The sequence below is a fragment of the Bidens hawaiensis genome, unplaced genomic scaffold (genome assembly GCF_021521415.1).
Source record: "Bidens hawaiensis isolate Kalapana, Puna unplaced genomic scaffold, B.hawaiensis_p1.1 tig00006607_1, whole genome shotgun sequence".
NCBI lineage: Eukaryota > Viridiplantae > Streptophyta > Magnoliopsida > Asterales > Asteraceae > Bidens > Bidens hawaiensis.
This window is the reverse complement of record NW_027491446.1, coordinates 61,653-81,566: the sequence shown is the minus strand read 5'-3', so window position 1 is coordinate 81,566 and position 19,914 is coordinate 61,653. Positions and strand designations below refer to the sequence as shown.

The window sequence follows — 19,914 nt, the reverse complement described above, 5'->3', positions numbered from 1 at the left end:
TATTTAAGAATAAGATTTTGATAAAGCGTCGTAAAGACTATGATCTGGCAATACAATTTCAACACGTTGTCAGGGTGTGTCATGAACATGGTATTCACAGATGCAGAGATTGGCAGACTAGACGCTTCAAGTAATTTAAAAGACAAAGAGCTCAAGACGAGGGGATGTCTGTTAGTGCACGGTTTTGCGTCTCGAGTCTTTGTATTTATCGTTAATGTATTTATCGTTTTATTTATGTAAAAAAGATTAAGTTATTAAGTTAGTTCGTTAAAGGAGTCGTCTAGTTCGTTAAGGATGTTTAACGAACTAGACTTAGCTTAAGTTCCCTCCTGACTCGTTAAGGATGTTTAATGAATCAGGGGGTGTTTCGTTAATGTTTATTTCGTTATGTATTGTAACGAAGGCGGTGTCTAATTCGTTATGGAATGTTAACGAATCAGACTCGTCTTCTATATATAGTAGTGTTATTCCACTGTTAATTTAAGCATTGAGTTAAAGTATAACGAACATATGTCCGATTTCCCTCTCAATCTTCATCTTAATATTAATATTAATATTAATACATACACATATACATATACAATTAATACTAATATATAACGTTAATACATATAATCAATAGCATCATGAACTAGGTCCGTTTAGTTATTATCTAATATACATCAGATCTGAGATATGGTGTAGTTAAGGTATTCACATTTTTAATTTGATGAGATATTATGACCCGTTTAAAGACTTTTTGGGTTTGGTAAGACCCATACCCGTGAATTTGGGTCAAATGCATAAGAAACCTCCATTTAAAAATCAAGCAATCTGGTGGCTTCCATAAAGGGGGGGAGCGACCACATTGCGACACATGGGATTTTTGACCCGTTTAAGGAATATCTGGGTTTGGTAAGACTCATACCCGTGAATTCGGGTCAAAAGCATGAGAAGTCTCCATTTAAAAATTAAGCAAATCTGATGACTCAAAAAAAAATGAAGCGACCACGTCACGACACGTAAAATTTTTATGTTTTCGTTTATATATATTATAGATAAACAGATTATAGATAGATTTGATAATATCCGTAGAATAACTGGAGTCTATTATTAAATCCAGTAGAATAATGCAATTTGCATATTTGTAGTTGCAGTCTTGCTGGGCCGCAATGGGCTTGAACTAACTACCACCTCATATGGGCTGATATCCATCATCCACCTTTAATACCTTCCCACATAAATCACCAACAAAGACACAACTAGGGTTTTTGATTTCATTCGTCTCGTTAACAAAAACCTAAGATCGAATCAAAGATGTTTCCAGGGATGTTCATGCGAAAACCAGACAAAGAGGCCGCTCTAAAGCAGTTTAGTGTTCATGTCGGGTTGTTCGGGGCGTGGGTCGCCGCTATTCGGGTCGCCCCATATGTCCTCCATTACTTTTCCGACAGCAAAGACGAGCTTGTTCTTGACTTTTAGTTTTGTTATTCCAATCATTCCTATTTAATGGTAATCGCTTAAAACCCACTATTTAATTGTTTCGTTTATTCATGATTTATTATGGTTATTTCAATCTTGTAGTGTAGATTAGATTATGCAAACGGATGAGAATCATTTTATTATTTCAATGATTGTTGGATTGTCATATTACCATTTAATCTCTCAATTTTTATGTATAACTTATGATTTCACAAGTAGGGCTGCAAACGAGCCCAGCTTCACTCGTTTTAAGTTTTTTGAATGAAGGCTCGTTTATTATTTATTATTTAATTTTAGGGGTCTAAACCAGCCGAGCCCGAGCTCGACTAGGTTCAAGCTCGGATTGTTTTGATTTACCAGAGCTCGAGATTTTTTTCTAAAGCTCAAGCAAGGCTCGGAAGTTGTCTTTTTCAAGCTTGGGCTCGGCTTGTTTATTATTTATTATTTTTTATTGAATCTGTATACGTTTTTAATTAGTTATATTCATATATTTAAAGAAAATCTTAAACGAGCCTAAGCTTGGCTCGAGCTTGTGTAGTACCTTAAAGGAGCCAGAGCTTGTTAAGAGGTAAAACATAAAAATAATGACTTTGTTAAATTATTTGTATGTTAAAATCGCTAGGCTGTGTCGTGTGAAACTAAGACATATTGTGGCCTTGGCTTGGCTTGGCTTGGCTTTATCTCAAAAAAAATCAACTCGTTTCGAGTTTTTTTTTATTGATTTGAGCTCAAGTCCTTGCAAGCGGCTCAGCTCGTTTGCACCCCTAGTTAGTTTATATACTTCTTTAACTGTTTATAAAATTTTATTAAAAAACTTTGAGCGAGTGTAAGATCGGCTTGAGCTCATGTGCAGTACCTTAAACGAGCCAAAGCTCAGTTGTGCAGTGTGAAATTAATACATTGAACTCGAAAAGAGTTACAACTTAAAAATAGACTAGGCTATACAAGACTAGAAGTCTGGCTTGATAACTAAATGAGTCTTATTTTTAGGCCCGGCTCGTTGTGAACTTTTAAGTTTTAATCGATCCAATTTTGAGTAGCTCGTGAGCGATTCGACTCATTTGCAGCCCTAATGGTATGTTTTGGATTCAATTAGGTAAAAATGCTACTTAATATGTTAATATGATTGCATTACTTGTATAGTTGTATTAATGTGTTGTTTTATTTTAGACCTAAGAATTACAATTTTCTGGCTTATTGACAACTGATTAGTGAATGGTTAGAACGTATTAGCCGAAGGTGTGATTAATAATTTATCTTTGTTTTGCAGCTATGATGTGATAAGGCTGTATGGAAAAAGTGTGGTTTGATGACAGAGCTCATTGGTTAGTTTAATATTTTGAGATTATGTTATGTTTGAAGCATGGGAAGTATATTTCTGATATTACATTCTATAAATTTGCCCAAGAACATCTGTTACTTGTTTAGGGTTTTATTACTAGATGGTTCATCCTTTCTTTTCTTTTAGTGGCATGTGCATCTTTGGCTTAAACGGTATTTCAAGCGTGTTTGATGTTGTCAAAACTGATTGTCGACAATGGAATTGACATTTGATGTCATGTGACGATTGACAAAACGCAAATAGTACGTTAAATGTAGAACAAACATGTTTCAAGTCAAATGGATATCATTTTACATGTTTTTAGCAATTAAATATATTTTATTAGAATTATTCTTAACAAATTTTAGTTTGTTTTCTTTAAAAAAAAAATTATGACTAAAAAACTAACAAAAGTATATATGTATTTTGCATGTATGTTTATACGATTAGTTATTAATAAATAGTTTTAAAGATATACTTTTGATAAAATTTAATAATCTTATATACTGCACAAATCATAATACATTCAGAGTTTATTTCATTCTATCAATGGGATAGACTCTTAGTTCTAATTCTGGATCCTAATGAACAAGATTTGCATGCTTAGAAAATAAGTTAAAATGAAGTTAACACGGAGTAGGTAAGATGCCAATTACAAAGTATATTATTAGAAAATTTTATATTCTTTTTTAGAGAAAATAGCAAGTCTGATCTTCAAAAAGAAACTTATATACAATTAGTGAATAAATACACTAATTAACAGAGAAAAGATGCAATGCAATAATCATTAACGTGCCTTAACGTATAAGAATACCCACATTCACGAAATTGATTCATAAAATCACATCTCGGAATCATCAATACATACCCAATTAATTATCGATTCACCGAAAAAACAGATTTGGATTGTTAATTGATCAATTTTTTTTTCACAAAATCCGTTTTTGAACGTTTTAGGTTTTGGTATTTTAGTATACCTATCGTATGTTAACACATTATTGTACAGTAACCCTAAGTAAACTATCTCAAAAATGTTCAATGTTTTTTTTTCTAAATTATTCAATACGACTATATGAGTGTGGGAAGGATCAAATACAGTATGACCTTTTTTTATTTTACTAATTAGGTCAATTTAAACCATATGTTGTAAAACATGGTTAGTTAATTAAAAGTGGTGTCATATTACTATCACGTAGGCGGTAAGACATTAACTAACTAACTCATCGAGTATTTGTAATGGTTTATTAACATAATTATTATTTAATGAATGTGATTGGTTGGAGAGACATGTCGCACAGCCCTCATTCTCACCACTGAACTAGCGCCCAAAGGAGCTCATCACTCTTTGACGCCATCCACTATGTGTAATGATTTGGCTGTTAAATGGTAATGATGTGAAAGGGTTGACTCGCCTCAGTCTAATAGTAAAAATTAACTTGTCATATTTAAACTAATTAAAAGTTGCACTTGCAAATAGCTATGAGAGCTAAAAGGGAAATTCACCCCTTTAAGTTGATTTTCCTTTTTATCAAATATTATTTTCACTGATTTCAAACCATAACAAAACTACTTTTATGTACTTAATTTTTTTTACATAAGATTAAATCATAACAAGCATGACATTGTTTTATTTAATAAGCATTTTCTTGAACTTGTAATGCAATGTGTGATTGTGATACGCGATGTGGTTATCTAATTCACATAGTGCGGTTATCTAGTTTACATGGTGCGGATTAGTTTTTACCAAATTTACAAAGAGTGGACGCATGTGCAAGTCATAAATGGGTTTTTGATTACGTTAACCATGTTGTGGTTGCCTCAATTTACATCGTGTGGTTATTTATGTCAGAAACTTAAGGTACATAAATAGACCCAAATACCTATCGCCCATTGAACTCCCAGACACATGAGTCTTATCCTTATTGTTACCTACTCTTTTTAAACTATAAATGCTTTGTATAAGAACCAACCAATGTATATTAAAATAAAAAAAAAATGAACTTTACAATTGTCCAAACATTAAGTATTTCTTTTATCATTAATACCACTTTCCTCTACGCATATATACATTTGTCCTACCCACATGGATTTGGATTGGATAGTTATGTGGTTCATTAATCTTAACCAACTTATCTTTTGAATTACATGAATTCTATAAACACGTGTTGCAAAAGCCACTTATTTTTTAAGTCCGGGATTCATTATTCATTGATTCTAAAGTTGTATGGGTATCACCCAAATCAAATGAATTTTAATACAAGAAACATGAGTTTCTTGAGGATTCATGTTTTACACTTGAGCGTATACGTGTATTACACTAAGTTAATGAACTTGTAGGTCAGGATTAAGATTACTAAAGTAGCATTCGCGTCGGTATCAATCAAAACCCAACAATTCTAAGGAAAGAAGTTCAAGTCTCTTGAAGAATATGTCGTGTGAGTATCAAATATAATTGATCAAGATTGAAAGTTTAGGTATTTTTATCCTTAACTATCACTTATAACTCATGTTCAATATACAAAAATAAAATACCACTACAAATAATAATGGGTTTATGTGCATCTTGTCATTTGAGTCATTTGACCACAAAAGACGGAAGATTAATGACCAATTGGTCAACAACCGTCAAAGTGATCAACTCCGGTGACGGACGGCTGCAAGAATTTAAGCAGCCAGTCATGGTAAGCCATGTCCTCTCCGGCCACCCTGCCGCCTTCCTATGCAGTAGTGACACCATGTTCGTAGGCTGTCACGTGCCACAAATGCCCGGGAATGAAGAGCTACAGATGGGTCAAATATATTTCCTCATGCCACTCTCAAACTCAAACAACCCTTTATCTTTGCATGAGTTGTGTTCGTTAGCTATTAAAGCTGGTTTGGCACTTCAAACCGAAGCTTAGTAGGTCGCATCATTAAATTTGTGGTTCTAAACCAAAAAGTCAAAAACCAACTAGAGCTAATATGAATTATATGTGTGTAGATATAACCATCCTAGTTTTTATTTGATAAAATAAAAATATACCTTGGTATGAATGTTATGCACAATAATTTTTTTGATTCTGTTTCAATTTATAAAATTGGATTCATGAACCATATAAGAGCATCGCTATGTAAAGTTGTTTTTCTTTTTGGTGTTTTTAATTAAACAGCTGGAACTTATGCTGTGGAGAGGGGGATGAGGCCGTTCATTCTCACGAACATTTGAAAACAAATACGTGATTAATGGAGGAAAGAGAAATGATGACGTGGCGCGTGTTTTTTTTTTCCTTCTTTTTTATATTTTTGAAGAGACTTATAGCGGGATAGGCAAAAAGAGCGTTATGGGTATATAGTAAACTTTGAAGTTGTGCATGGTTGTATCTACAGGTATTTCATGATAAATTATAAAAAGTATTTTTATATTAGTTTTTTTTGGGGTAAAAGAAAGCTTTTCTCAAAGTATTCTTATGTTTTACAAGTTTTTTTATATTATTTACACTATTTGGTATGGTACACCGTACACCAATGAACTTATGTATTGCGAATACTATAAAGAGGACTAGTGTATTAATATTTTAGAGGTGAAAGATCATTGTATTCTTATCAAATGATGAAAACAAATAAATAAAAAGGAAGAAAACCTTTTACTTTTTTTATGACCTTTAAGATATCGTGTAATAAAAGTTATTTAAAGTAAAATTCTTTAGATTATATTATATCTGAGATGAAGTAAATCAGAGGTGTCAAAAATCAAAATGTACTGATTGATGGGTCGGAATGTTGTGGATAACATATAAAAAGGTTTGGGTTAAAATAGGTTATTTTTGTTACAAATAAGAACATATATTTCCTTTTTCTTAAAATAAGCTACGGAGGTGAGATTAGGGTTGTCCAACTAGCTTGTTCGAAACTTGACTCAATTTTAATCGAGCCAGAAACTTAGCTGGTATTCGAGCTGCCAACTTGTGCCACTACTCGACGAGTTGACTCGCTTTTTCTGAATTATGATATTTTGGGTGCGTATTCTTATAAAAGGCTCACATAATAAGTTAACAACAATTGCATATTATAAAAGTATTAAATAATAAAATATTAAACTACTAAATATTATTATACAAGGAAATGAACTAACTTACACAGATCAATAAGCGAGTTACTCGAACTAAACCAGTTTGAGTTTTTATATGGCGAGCGACCTTGTTAGCGATGGTCAGCAGCATTATATGTTGTCTCTTATCGAACAATATTATAGCTTTATATGATAGTCTTGAAGGAGTGTGAAATTGTTAATAATGCAATTCAATTTGACTCGATAGTTTTAATCGAGCTAGAAATTGAGCTCATATTCGACTCGCCTCCAACTCGAGCTAATGCTCGATGAATTCACTTGTTTTGCTTAATTTTGATGTTTTGTATATTTATTTATTTATTTATTAAACTAAAATAACAAGTTAACAAAACTCTATTTTGTGAAACCTTCTACTGAATGCCTATATACAATATAGGTTAGTTACTACATTTCGAGTTTATATATGACAAACTACCTTCAACTTGAACTTGGATTGAACATATGCACGACCTAGCGAGGTCAAGCCAAATAAGTTCGAGCTTGTCATAAGCTAAGATAATATTGTATTACTAGGTTAGTTACCCGTGTAGCACACATGTTAGAATAAGTAATTTTTCTTAAATAATAACATAATGTGAAATACAAAAAAAAATTATTACATATATAAAGATATATAAAGTAAAAAAATTACACCAACGATTACGCAATTTGGAAATAAAAAGTTGTTAGAAATTTCATAAATCATAAATTATTTCTTTGTTATTTTCTATATCAAAACTTAGTTGTAAATGGAAACTTTTTTAAGCCAACTCGTGGACCAAAACTCATTATAATCTTAAACTGTTTTGACATGAACAATGTTTGATACTTTAATAGATTAAATAAACCCACCCGTTTCGTATTGGTTACTTATAAAAATCTAATATTAATAATTAATGCAATACATTTTATATTAAACAAATTAACATATTTATGATGGTTTAATTCTTTTAAATTAGGTGGAATTATTAAAAATGGAAAATGAAATATTAAAAAAAGAAATGTAGTTAATACGAGAGAGATGAAGGAAAATTTTGTAAGGATCAACACAGTTAATATGAGAGAGATGTGGGAAAATTATTTGACTAAAACCATAGATTTCGACAAACCATATGGACGAAAACCGCAGTTTACTCAATAATAATAGATTGAAAAGAAAAAAAGAATAAAATATAAAACTATTAATAAAAAAAAGAAATATATATTTAACATGAGAGAAATGGGAAAATATTGTAAAGATCACTCATGTGTAATGACATATGGCATTAAGATCCGTGTAAAACACGAGTTAGAATAAATAAATTTGTTTAGATAATAACACAATGTAAATATGTTCAAATGATATAAAGATATAATATATGATAGAATAAATTACATATTACACAATACACAATATGGAAATAAAAAGTTGTTGAAAATTCACAAATCTCAAAATATTTTTTGTATCCAATATTTGTAATTTTAACCTACATATCAAAATTAGTAGTTTCGTTTTGTTTATTATTTCAACTTTAGATAATGAAACACATAACCTACCATGCGTTATAACATGTTGTCTCAAAAACAAATCAAAGTATTTATAGTGATTGACTTTAGCTTTTATTAATTTTCATTGCAACACAAACATAAAGTTAAAATTTCTTTATTTGAAATTAATTATTTTATCTAAATCAGCGTAAGAATTTGTTATTTATAAAAGCTTAATATTAATAACTAATACAACATATTTATATAAAACTAAATAATATATCTATGTTTGTATTAAAAATTTAAATTAGAAAAATGATTATAAAAAAGAGAAAATATTTGATTAAGAAGGAAAAAAAATTAAATATAAAACTATTACGGAGTAATAAAAAGGGAAATGTATTTAATAAGAGAGATGAGTGGGAAAATTTTGTAAGAATGCATCTTGTGTGATGCCATATGACATTAAAAACTTTTATTTATTATATAGTATATATATCCAAACTAAAGGGGCTAAGTTGTATATCCCTATCAAAAAAGGGCTTAATTGTACAATTATCCATACTAAAGGCGCTTAATTTTTATTTTTTGCCCAAACTTGTTTTAAGTTGTTACCCAACTTGAAATTTGTAGCACCTTATATACACACTTTGGTTGAACATAAATAGGTTTTTGAAGAACAACTTAACTATGTATTCTTGAGTTTTTTTTAAGAAATTGAAAAAGAAAAGATAAGAATTTTTTTTTTATTCTTGAGTTTTTTTATTAAAAAAAAAAAAAGAAAACTTAGGTTTTTTTTCCTTCAAAACTTTCCTGTCAAATATGATATGATTGTGAAGGAAAGTTTATATCTCATTACAATATTACTAATTTATCCTATCTCAATTCTCTTTTTCATGTTTCTATGAGGACATAATTATAAAGTTACAATTTTTTTCCCTATCATTTCCTACCGATCTAACTCAAAAACGTAATTAACACTTTCTTTTCTTTTATTTTAACTCGAGAATACCTTTAAGTATATAATTTTTTTCCTTTCTTCCCCTATCCAATCTTATCATTTTTTTTCTTGTATTTTAAACCCGAGCAGTGTAAGAAAGTTAACATAATTTGGAACAAAACTTTCAACTTCTTGGCATGTTGTTGCAAAACTAAAACTAAATACAGTATACATGTAATATCATCAAAGTCATCTCTTGCTGTTGAAAAATTTACATAAGTGCAAGAGACCAAAAAATGACAATCACATCAAACTCCAAACATAATCATTACTAAAACACTCCTCATAGCAAACTCAGTCACCATAACCACCACCACTAACCCTCAAAAAACTTGTTTCATCATCTCGGTACGACCCACATTCAATCTTTACTTGGCTAAATCAGGGGCAAGTAGATACCGAAAAGTGAAGTCGTGCGGGACCCACTCAAATTTCTTCAGTGATTTTCCTTTTTGAATTGACTTAAAGCTCGTTTGGTAACACTCGGGCACTGAGTGTTCAATCATGTCCACCAAACCAGCGTGACATAAACCGGATTCTTTTGCATAAAGATCAACAAGTTTTGGGAGATAAATCTTTTGCCCTTTTTGTATCTTAAAATTAGTATGAACATACTCTTCTTTGGCAATTTCGAGTTCTTGGAAAACGCTTTTTGGTGTATACACGCGCACCTGAAACATAAAAATGATTTTAAAAGGTGTTAAATAATGTGTATTTGAATATGTAACATTTTTAATTGTAAGTTTAAAAAATAAGTGTACCATTGGATCAGAATGGCTTCCTGAACAAAGAGCAAAGTATGCAAGAGGCTGCGGGTGCTTCATTGCGTATGCTTTTCGTGCATCTCTCGACTTGTACTTTGGACTCGGAAATAACAAAGATTGAAACCACTAGAAGAAGAAAGAAAAAACAAATTATTAGTCTCCATGTTTTTATAAAACAAAAACCACAAAAACATTTTTAAAAAAATTACAAGCTTTTCTTTTCTTAGTGACCATGACTCCATGAGCAACTGTTAGGCTTTTCTGGCCTCAGTCTAGGGGTGTTAAACAGGTTGTGTTTGCAGGTTGGTGGGTCCAACCTGACACGAATTTAAAAACTTGACACAAACCCAAACACGACACGAATCTGTTTTGAGTATAAACAGGTTCGGATCGAACAGTGAACCCGTTTAGCTAAACGAGTCGTGTACGTGTTAATCCGCCGGTTCGTGGGTTGACCCATCTAATCCATTTGATTTTTATTTTATATTTTCAGAATGTGCTTTATGTCATAAATTAAACTGATTTGGTATTTAAGTCAAAATTAGAAACTTAAGAGAAATATACATAATATTTTGAGTACAGTGCCATTTTCGTCCTTGTAGTTTAGCAAATAATGCGAATTTAGTCCAAAAAGTTTATTTTTTGCATATGGACCCTCCACGTTTCCCAATTATTGCCAATTACATCCAAATTACTAACCCCGTTAAATTTAATCGTTAAGTCAGGGGTAGACATGTCTTTTCACCATTTCTTTATTATAATACTTATTTTAGTGAACTGCGGATTTCGTCCCTCTAGTTTGTCCAAATTTGCAGTTTTAGTCCAGTAGTTTCAAATTTGCAATTTTCTTCCCTATGGCTTCATTTCACTTGCAATTAAACTCGAATTCCCTAATATCGTTAAGTCTGGTCGATAAACCCATCAGTGTGCCCTTCACGTGAGGGGCAATTTTGTTCCTTGTTTTTTTTCCTTTTTCCCCAAATACACCCCAGCCCCTCACGTGATGGGCTTGCGAATTAGGACTGAAGTTTATTTAGAGAGAGAAACGACAAAACTGGTCGTCACGTGAGGGGCACACAAATGGATTAACGACCAAAATTAACGAGGTTAATAAATTCGGGTTTGATTGCAAGTGAAATGAAACAAGTAAGAAAATTGCAAACTTGAAACTATTGGACTAAAACAGCAGATTTGGACAAATCACAAGGATGAAAACCGCAGTTCACTAAAATAAGTATTATAATAAAGAAATAGTGAAAAGACATGTCTACCCCTGACTTTACGGTTAAATTTAACGGAGTTAGTGATTTGGATGTAATTGGCAAGAACTGGGAAACGTGGAGGGTTCATATGCACAAAATAAACTTTTTGGACTAAATTCGCATTATTTGCCAAACCACAAGGACGGAAATGGCAATTTACTCTAATATTTTATTATAAAACTGTAATTGTTTTATATATATTTTTATATTTTATCATAAAAGTGTAATTATAAAGTACTCATACACAATACAAAAACTTCAGGCTAAACGGTTGTCGGTTTCAACCCGCCAGAATTCGTGTTGTGTTCAGGTTCATATAAACACGAGTTTTGGGTGAACCCATTTAAGGTCAAGGCTGAGACAACTTCAAATCACAACTATTTTGAATAGAAAGAAAAAAAAACAAACATACTTGCCCAGGTTGAGGCGGTCTGCATCCCAGTATTGTATTCTGTATATCTCCAACACTAAGCTTTTGACCACCAATATTATAAGCAGCCTATATTATTTAAAAATAAACTTATACGTTGCAATAATTAAAAAAACATGTGATATTCATGTAAACATGAAACATAATATGTTTAAATTAACCTTTAGGGCTAATGATATCCTCTTGAGAGCACCACGAGGAGTTCCATGAACCAAAAATGCCTGAAACAGATCATGGAAATTTTATATAATTCAAATGTTTGACCTTTTGACTAAAAAGTCAAACTTGTATTTTACAACAATTTTAACGCCGAATCAAATTATATATATTATTGTAAAGATGAAGGAAAGTTTACATGCATCACAAGTGCATTTTGTATGTTGATCCAAAACGCCAGCTTTTCTTCGTGCTTCAATTTTCTAGGATCAACTTGTTCTAACTGTAATATAAGAGACCTGTAAAATGATATTTTTAGGGGTTCTATATTTTCCAAATATGCAATAAAGAAAGAGTGACTGATTCTTGAACTGTCATAATTAAAATTTTAATATTGCAAATCAACTATTGTTTGTGCTTATGCCATAAGAACACAATAGTTTGCAATCATGAGCGGATTGTAGAAATGTAAACTAAAAGTATGCACGAAACTGAAATAACCGAATCCAACCCAAAATCGATCGTTTGGTTTTATGTTTTCTCATAAACTGAATTTTTGGTTCGGTTTCAGTTATGCATGTCTTGAAAACCAAAATAAATTAACCGGACTGACTTTTATAACCAAAATAAGTAATTGACCATTAATTAACAAAAAGTTTTGGCCCAAGTTTATTATTTTAGATCATTTTCTTTTCCAGCCAAAACACTTCAAGCCCAAATGAAAAATCGAAACTGAACCAAAGCCATGATGAAAACCAATACTAAACGGTTTTCAAAACGCAAAACCCGAATTTTCGGATTTTAGTTAGGTTTGAGTCCAAAATCGACTTAGTTGCAGGGGTTTGCTTGCTTGCAATGAAAAGTCAAACACTTGATAAACACATGTGGGATCAAGTCAAACGGTCAAAGTATTCAATAAACTTGCCTGAAATGTTGCTGCTTATGCTCAACACTACTTAACCTCTGAGTACTTTTGCAAAAACCTTGAACTTCAAGTGTAGTGAAGTAGGGTCCACTGAACTCCATTGACCCTTCACAATGTGGGCTCCACATGCTAAACTGGTCAATTGGGGAAGAATCACTGGGCGGTGAAGGGAGTGATATGGGCGATGACGGGAATTCATGGTTGAACAACGGTGGATCCGCAATTTGACTGTAAATGCCTGCCATGCACCTGATCATTTCCTCAGAAAGACCGTTCGCTGACATTCTAATGTTATCGGATATGCATCCTCCAAGATGCTCAGCCAAACTAACACTTGAATGATCATCCTTAGCAAACTGGTAGATATCAAGATAAATAAGTTATATCACTATTGATCATGAATCATGATTCATGTTAAGTTTAATTATTAGTAGTTTCTGTTGACGTTTAGTCCATGGACAGGGTGTGCATGAGACTGAATAAACCAAACCGTAACCGAAAAACCAAATCCAACACAAACACGACAGCGTGGTTTTATGTAACTAAAAACCAAAATTTCGGTTCGGTTTTGCATGTAAATACAACCGAAAAAACAATCAGTAACCGAAACAAAAACCAATGTTTTGATATTATGTGTTAGTAAAACCGAACTTTTGGCTCGCTTAGGGTTTTGAAAGTATATTAACCCAAAAAAACTGAAATGGTCCAAATTTACAGATTTTCATTGTTTTAATGTTAATTAATTTATAAAAATTAAATAAATAATGTAACCCAAATATTATAGCCAAAATGTATAATAATCAATTATTCATTAATTAACAAAAATATTTTAGGCCCAAATTCATTATTTCTGACCAAATTATTTTTCAACCCAAAAATTTATCGAACCCAAATAGTAAAACTGAATGGTTTTCAAAAACTCAAAAACCGAATTTTCCATTACTTTTACCTTGATAATAACCTAATTGATCGATTAACTACTTATTGATACGTTTAACGGTTTACCTCTAACATTCCCAACGGTAAGGAATGATACGAATCAACCGCTTGATTAACCGCCATGTAAAGAGGCGGAGTTCTGTACGAAAGTGACGAGTGGCTTCGATTAACATCAGAATCTTGCATCGGTTGCGATTCCAAAATGGGACAGCATTCTTTTGGTGGATTATCAACCGAGGCCCGAGCTGGCATAAAATTGGTCTCGGCTGGAGTTACAGATTGCTGCTTCTTTTGAAAAGTTTTACGGTACAACGAGAGAAGATATTTCTCCAAATGCTTAACTTCAAATTCCAGTATTGATATTTCCTTAATTAGATCCTTAGAAGACTGAACTCAAAACACAAAATGGACACATATTAAAACCAACAACATGTTTAACCATGATATATAATTCATAATTCTTACCTTTGTAAGCGAGGCTTCATCAATAGGCTCTTGAAAGAAAGGTTGACTGGTCGACGCCTTCTCTAGCTCGCTTCGAATCACAAGTTGGTCCTCAAGTTGCTTCTGGAGTTGTTCAATCTACACACATATACAAAATTGAGCTTATAATAACACTTTTCAAGAAAAAAAAATGTGTTAAAAATAAACAAAAATAAAAAACCTCTTCTGTTAGGGAGTTTTTAACCTCATCACCACTCTTGATCTGCTCCATAACCTATTAAAAACATGTTAATTCTATCATTAACTACCAAATTTTGTAACAGCTACACACATATTAATTATGAAAATTTCTCACCTTCTTTGGTTGAGATACATTAAAAGTAAAGTCCTTACCATCATGGATTCTTCTATTACCAAGATCACTGTCAATTTCAACCACAAATCATCAAAACATTAATTAGTATTACTTAATATAAAGAAAGATATAATATTTACCTTTTTTTGCGTTTATGGCTTGAACCACCAAAACCCATTGTCACTTCAGCAGCTTCAAAACTAACTAACTCTATTAATAATAATAATCGGAACTCACGAGCCCAAGTTTCAGGTATCCTTAAACTTTAAAGAAACACCATTAACAACGACAAAAAACACACACAACCTGACAAAACCACCAGAATTAAATATCAGATTCATCCAAAACCACCAAATTGCATAGATCACGACACCAAAAGCACCAACATTAATGGAGATTCCATTTGGGTTTCCACCAATTTTCTAAAATTCTCACTGGAAACTCAACGATTGAAGCTGAAATTAAATGGGTTTGATTGGAACTCAGTGATGAATAAAACCCATCAAAATCTTGGATTGAAGTTAAGATTAAGAGAATGGGTGTGTGTGTTTGGTGTAGTGATGATACTTGTTTTGACTAGTCGCTCGTTTTAGAAAGTGATACTGCCTTTATGTGTGGTAGCTTTTTGCAAAGCGTCTTTTGCATTAAAAGAATCAAATAATTTGTTAAATGGAATTCAATGCTTAAATATTACTCATCATCTTATGTGCACACTCCAATGGACTTTGTGTACGTCTATTTATATTTTTATAAACTTAAATAATTTTGTTGTGAAAATGAAAAGATGGAATGTTTTTAATGTTTTAAGTTATTTTATAAAAATTAAAACAACTTAGAAAATAAAAGATTTTCTTTTTTTTTTCTTTCTAAGGAAAACATGGGATTATTTTCTTAAAAGGGGTGAGAGGGGAAAGTAAAAACCAAAGGTTTGGAAAAGAAATGTACCATTTGGGAACATATTGTTATGCCATTTCAAGATAACATAGCTTTTAATTCAATTATACCACCGTCAGAATAAAAACTATTTTTATCCAAGAAAGTTGTGTTAATTTAGAATTTATAAATTATATACACTTAGTGAATTTGACGTAAAGAAGCTAGTGCCTAGTGGTGTGATCATTTGATGTTATTTAATCTTCTAATTTTGGTAGAAATATTAATAATAAGATTGTTTGTAATATATCGTTATTTGACGCATTGTCAACACATTCACTACAAATTTCCAAACCACTTTATTCATTATTCACTTATCTTGCATTTTTAACATTACTCTCACTTTTCACATCCATTTTTCAACACTAACTCATTTATTACAAACTTTATTAAGTTTTCTTTTCTTTTTCCTTATTAAACTAATTGAAAGCCTTCACCACAAACAACCATGGTTAACCCAGCAGGACATCGGTGTTGGCGCTCTTCTCGTACGTCCGTGAGTGCCACGAGTTCATGAGTGCAAAAATGTTGTATTGCAATTTGCAGCTACTCTTTAAGTATAACTAGAAAATTGTTAAGAAAATGCAATTTAAGAAGAATATATATATATATATATATATATATATATATATATATATATATAGTTAAAATAGTTATAAATAATCATAATAAATGAGACTGTTTTCTGAAAAAAGGTGACAACGTGACAGTGGTTGAAAAATACATTCTACCAACAAATATGTGAGATAGGAAAGATTATTCTCAACTTTTACATGCAACGTCTAAAGTCTAAACATATATGCTTTTGTATTAACATAATATCTCTTCCACTTATAAGTTCATAGAAATATTCCCCAAGATTTTCTTTACCAGCTTTTCATTTTTTTTATTTGCTTTTTTTCTTTTTGCGATTTGTGATTGTAGATATTCTATTAATTAATGCCTAAACTGTCATTCAATTATAATTAGTAAAGACGACATTTTTCTAACCAATAATGAAACATCAACCAAAATTAGTTAACGACTTTGACTCTTTGTCATAGTCGGTGCATTGCATACTCTAATGTCATATGGCTAATTAAATAACTAATTAGGTGGAAGCATGAGAATTGACTTTTGAGGTAACATGACATCATCAAAAAAGAAAAAAACTAAGGTGGTACATAGTTCACACATTGATGTATTTCAAAGAAGGAGTGCATTTGTCGTTCTAAACAAAAATATATTCGATAGTATATATAACACCCGGATTCTAAGGCGATGAGTTTAAATGCAATGAAAGTATAGGTTTTAAATCATACCACATAGTTGATAGATGAAGTGAGTTAAAGGCTTGTGATTAAGTTTTATGAATAATAATGGTCAAATCGTATGTGTTCATGGTTTATATTATATGTCGCATGAAAATGTTGGCGGAATTTAGGTTCGCTACAAGGGGCAGAGTTGAAGTCCACTTCGGGTTGCAGAGAATAGGCCTCACGTTGACCAAAAGAGTTGAGCACAAATTAATAAACCCAAGAATATTCAAAAGAAAGCAAATAATTAAGAAGTTTTAAAGAATGTTTAATAAAAGTGACATATGAATCAAAAATTGTTTTCATGGAATTATGGAAAGCGTTGAATGGAATTTGTTTAAACTTATGTTGAAACATCATGCAATATTTCTATAAAAAACATTTGTTGTTTAAATCCAAGAAAATTCAAACACCCATTAATTCTTGGGTTGTGGCACATATATAACGTATATTTTCCAATAATGGCACAATAAACACAAAAAAGTGAAGTGGGTGTGATTTTGCAATTGTTTAGCTACTTATGCATACATTTTATCTTGACTGTTTTAAGTGTAATTATTTTGCTATTTCTACTACCCACCTATTAAAAAACAAGTCTTAGAAATTTGAATATCAAAGACATCATGAAACCATTATGAGATTATAGCTAGACACACCGCTATCTACGGAAACAATTGTTTCAAGTTCAGATAAATCCAAATCGATTACGTGACAAAACTTATAAAATAAATTTGGGCGACAAAATGCCATTTTCTACCAAAAATTGTAGAGCTTGACCAAAAATATTTATTTTTGTTATTTAAGGTTTATTCATGATTCATGTTTAAAAAATCAACGTACGTTTTAGAATATATTATTGGTTTTAAGGCTAAACATATGTCTTATTTGTTAACCCAACAAACGTAAAATGAAAGATACTGATTTAAAAGCATTAGCTGTGTTTTATTAATAGCATTAGATATTAGTTTACGAGGATGGCATTATGATCACACTAGTTAAGTTTGTGTTTTAAAGAAAAAGAAAGTAAACTGAATATACATAACTTGAAGAGTTAATTTGATTAACTCAAAATCAATCATAAAAAGTTTAAAAAGGATTAATACACTTTGTAGCCAAGTTATAAAACAAAAATCCGTAAAGCTGTTTCAAAATAAAGCATAGACGAAATGTAAAAAAGTATTAATATATAATTATTGGTGTTTTTTTATTCTACAATTTTGCGACAAAAAAAAATAAAAATAAAATTAAATTAATTGATGGCCACTTGCCCACTTACTATTATTTAAACATAAAAAAACTAACAATTGTCGTAATTAACATAAACCGATTCAGATTTATAGTTAAACTTGTTTTAGTATTTAATCAATGAAAAGTTTTTAATACTCATTGTCTTATTTTTTACACTCCTTAAACTTTACCACAAACATATTATTACCCTTTCTTTTGCCTCAAGACCACGTGAGTTTGCGTGATTTTAGCATCAAACAAGCTTGGGTGTTACATTACACATTTTTCCTAAAGTAAATATCTTTTTCCTATGCAGTTTTCCAATTTTACGAGGACAAGAATATGCTTAGTTCCATAACAAGTATGTCACTCGTTCCTCTTTAGTCTTTTAAAAAACGTTGGTGACTTCTATTTTCAGTAAACTACTCGATGAACGAACCACTAATCAAGTGTTTTCTGCGAGTATATTAGTTACGTCATGATTCTTTGGAGAGCTCGTGCCTCTTAATGACACGACCCTTAACAACATGAATAAAGGCGTGGAGAAAATTGTGAAGGAGATTAAGGTGAATGTTCACTTATGGATTACTAACAGGGCGAAATTTAATTCAATTTCTTGAAATGGTTGGTGCAAATTTGCGATAAACTTGTCCTAAATTGTAATATTTTTCTTCTTAGCATCTTGCTATAAGTTGTTTGTTTTTAATATTATAAATTTATTTTGCCTATAAAAAGCTTTTATGTTACTTTATTATCTTTTTTTAATACCTATTTTTTTCTAACTACAATTTGTAATTGATTAACCATGAGATAGCTTGCCTCTTCAATGCACCTCAAGTAAAGCCTCCTGAATCACATCCAAAAATTCGTTATTATAAACACATATTTTACTGCTGCTTTCTATTTCTATGGCATCAAAAACGTAAGTTAAAAAGGGATTACACCAACATAAAAGATATTTGTTTGCTTTCATCATCAAACACAAACGAAAACCATTACTTTTTATTTTTCCCTGTGAGTAATAAACTCCTTTAAAAATAAATAACTTTTGGTTTGGATAGATTTTAACATGGGCAACGTTTCAAGCTCTATTTTTACTAAACTTCATGGGTTCACTGGACTTCGATCGGGTACCAAAATGTTTTCTGTGAAATATTGTAGCTAGGTGCGAACGTTAAATGGGGCCAGGTCAAAAAGAAAGAATGGAACTAACCAAAGAAAATGATTTCATTCATAACTAAATGCACAGACTAAATATAAACAAAGTTTTCACGCAACTCATGATAAGTATATATACTTAAGCACTCACTCTTAATTTCTAACCTAACATAATTTATATGTTTAAAGGTGTTTCTTCAAATATGAAAATATGCTCAATATGTATTGTATATACTTGCTTGGTATTTGTTTTAAGCTTTAACTCTTTGTAAAACTCTATATTCTTATAATTGTAACTACACATATAAGGTGACTTATCACTTATCAGCCATCCAGATTAAAGAATTCTCAAAATCCAAAACTTTCATATCATGCATTGATCGATATCATTGTATTCTTTACCTAGAAAATATGTAGCGACGCTCGTTTTGCATTGTAACAAGTGTTTGTGACTAATGATGATCTTTATCACCGAAGAGAGAAACTTGTGTAACATGATATTTAGGGTGGACGGAGTGGTGTTGACGCCGTCACCAAGCCTTCTGGAAGCTGATGGAAGAGGTGGTGTTCACGGTGAGCTTTGCCATGTTACCACTAATCCAACCTTCACCGGGTAACATAGGCCGAGCTTCCCTAGCTCTCTATTTCATGTCCCCAACATTATTTTAGTGAGACAAAAATTCATAATAC

General features: G+C 31.4%; 3 protein-coding genes and 1 pseudogene across 4 annotated transcripts; 2 read left to right on the top strand and 2 right to left on the bottom strand.

Moving 5' to 3' along the window:
- The first annotated feature begins 1,230 nt into the window (after positions 1-1,230).
- LOC143633049 (mitochondrial import receptor subunit TOM6 homolog pseudogene) lies at positions 1,231-2,922 on the top strand (annotated as a pseudogene). Its single transcript, XR_013153618.1, has 2 exons — positions 1,231-1,491; positions 2,732-2,922. The product of XR_013153618.1 is annotated as a mitochondrial import receptor subunit TOM6 homolog pseudogene (transcript).
- A 2,406-nt stretch (positions 2,923-5,328) lies between these two features.
- On the top strand, positions 5,329-5,682 carry LOC143633042 (uncharacterized). Its single transcript, XM_077101416.1, has one exon. It carries the CDS (start codon positions 5,329-5,331, stop codon positions 5,680-5,682), a length of 354 nt encoding a protein of 117 aa, XP_076957531.1.
- Positions 5,683-9,704: 4,022 nt separating this feature from the next.
- Positions 9,705-12,153, bottom strand: LOC143633041 (uncharacterized). Its single transcript, XM_077101415.1, has 5 exons — positions 12,148-12,153; positions 11,954-12,013; positions 11,775-11,861; positions 10,098-10,226; positions 9,705-10,007 (listed from the first exon to the last, which is right to left on the bottom strand). The coding sequence occupies exons 1-5, from the start codon at positions 12,151-12,153 to the stop codon at positions 9,705-9,707; spliced, it is 585 nt and encodes a 194-aa protein (XP_076957530.1).
- On the bottom strand, positions 11,775-14,811 carry LOC143633048 (uncharacterized). The gene is made up of 9 exons (XM_077101420.1): positions 14,752-14,811; positions 14,612-14,678; positions 14,477-14,530; positions 14,278-14,394; positions 13,879-14,199; positions 12,870-13,229; positions 12,148-12,227; positions 11,954-12,013; positions 11,775-11,861 (listed from the first exon to the last, which is right to left on the bottom strand). The coding sequence occupies exons 1-7, from the start codon at positions 14,787-14,789 to the stop codon at positions 12,204-12,206; spliced, it is 981 nt and encodes a 326-aa protein (XP_076957535.1). The 5' UTR covers positions 14,790-14,811; the 3' UTR covers positions 11,775-11,861; positions 11,954-12,013; positions 12,148-12,203.
- Positions 14,812-19,914: the final 5,103 nt, after the last annotated feature.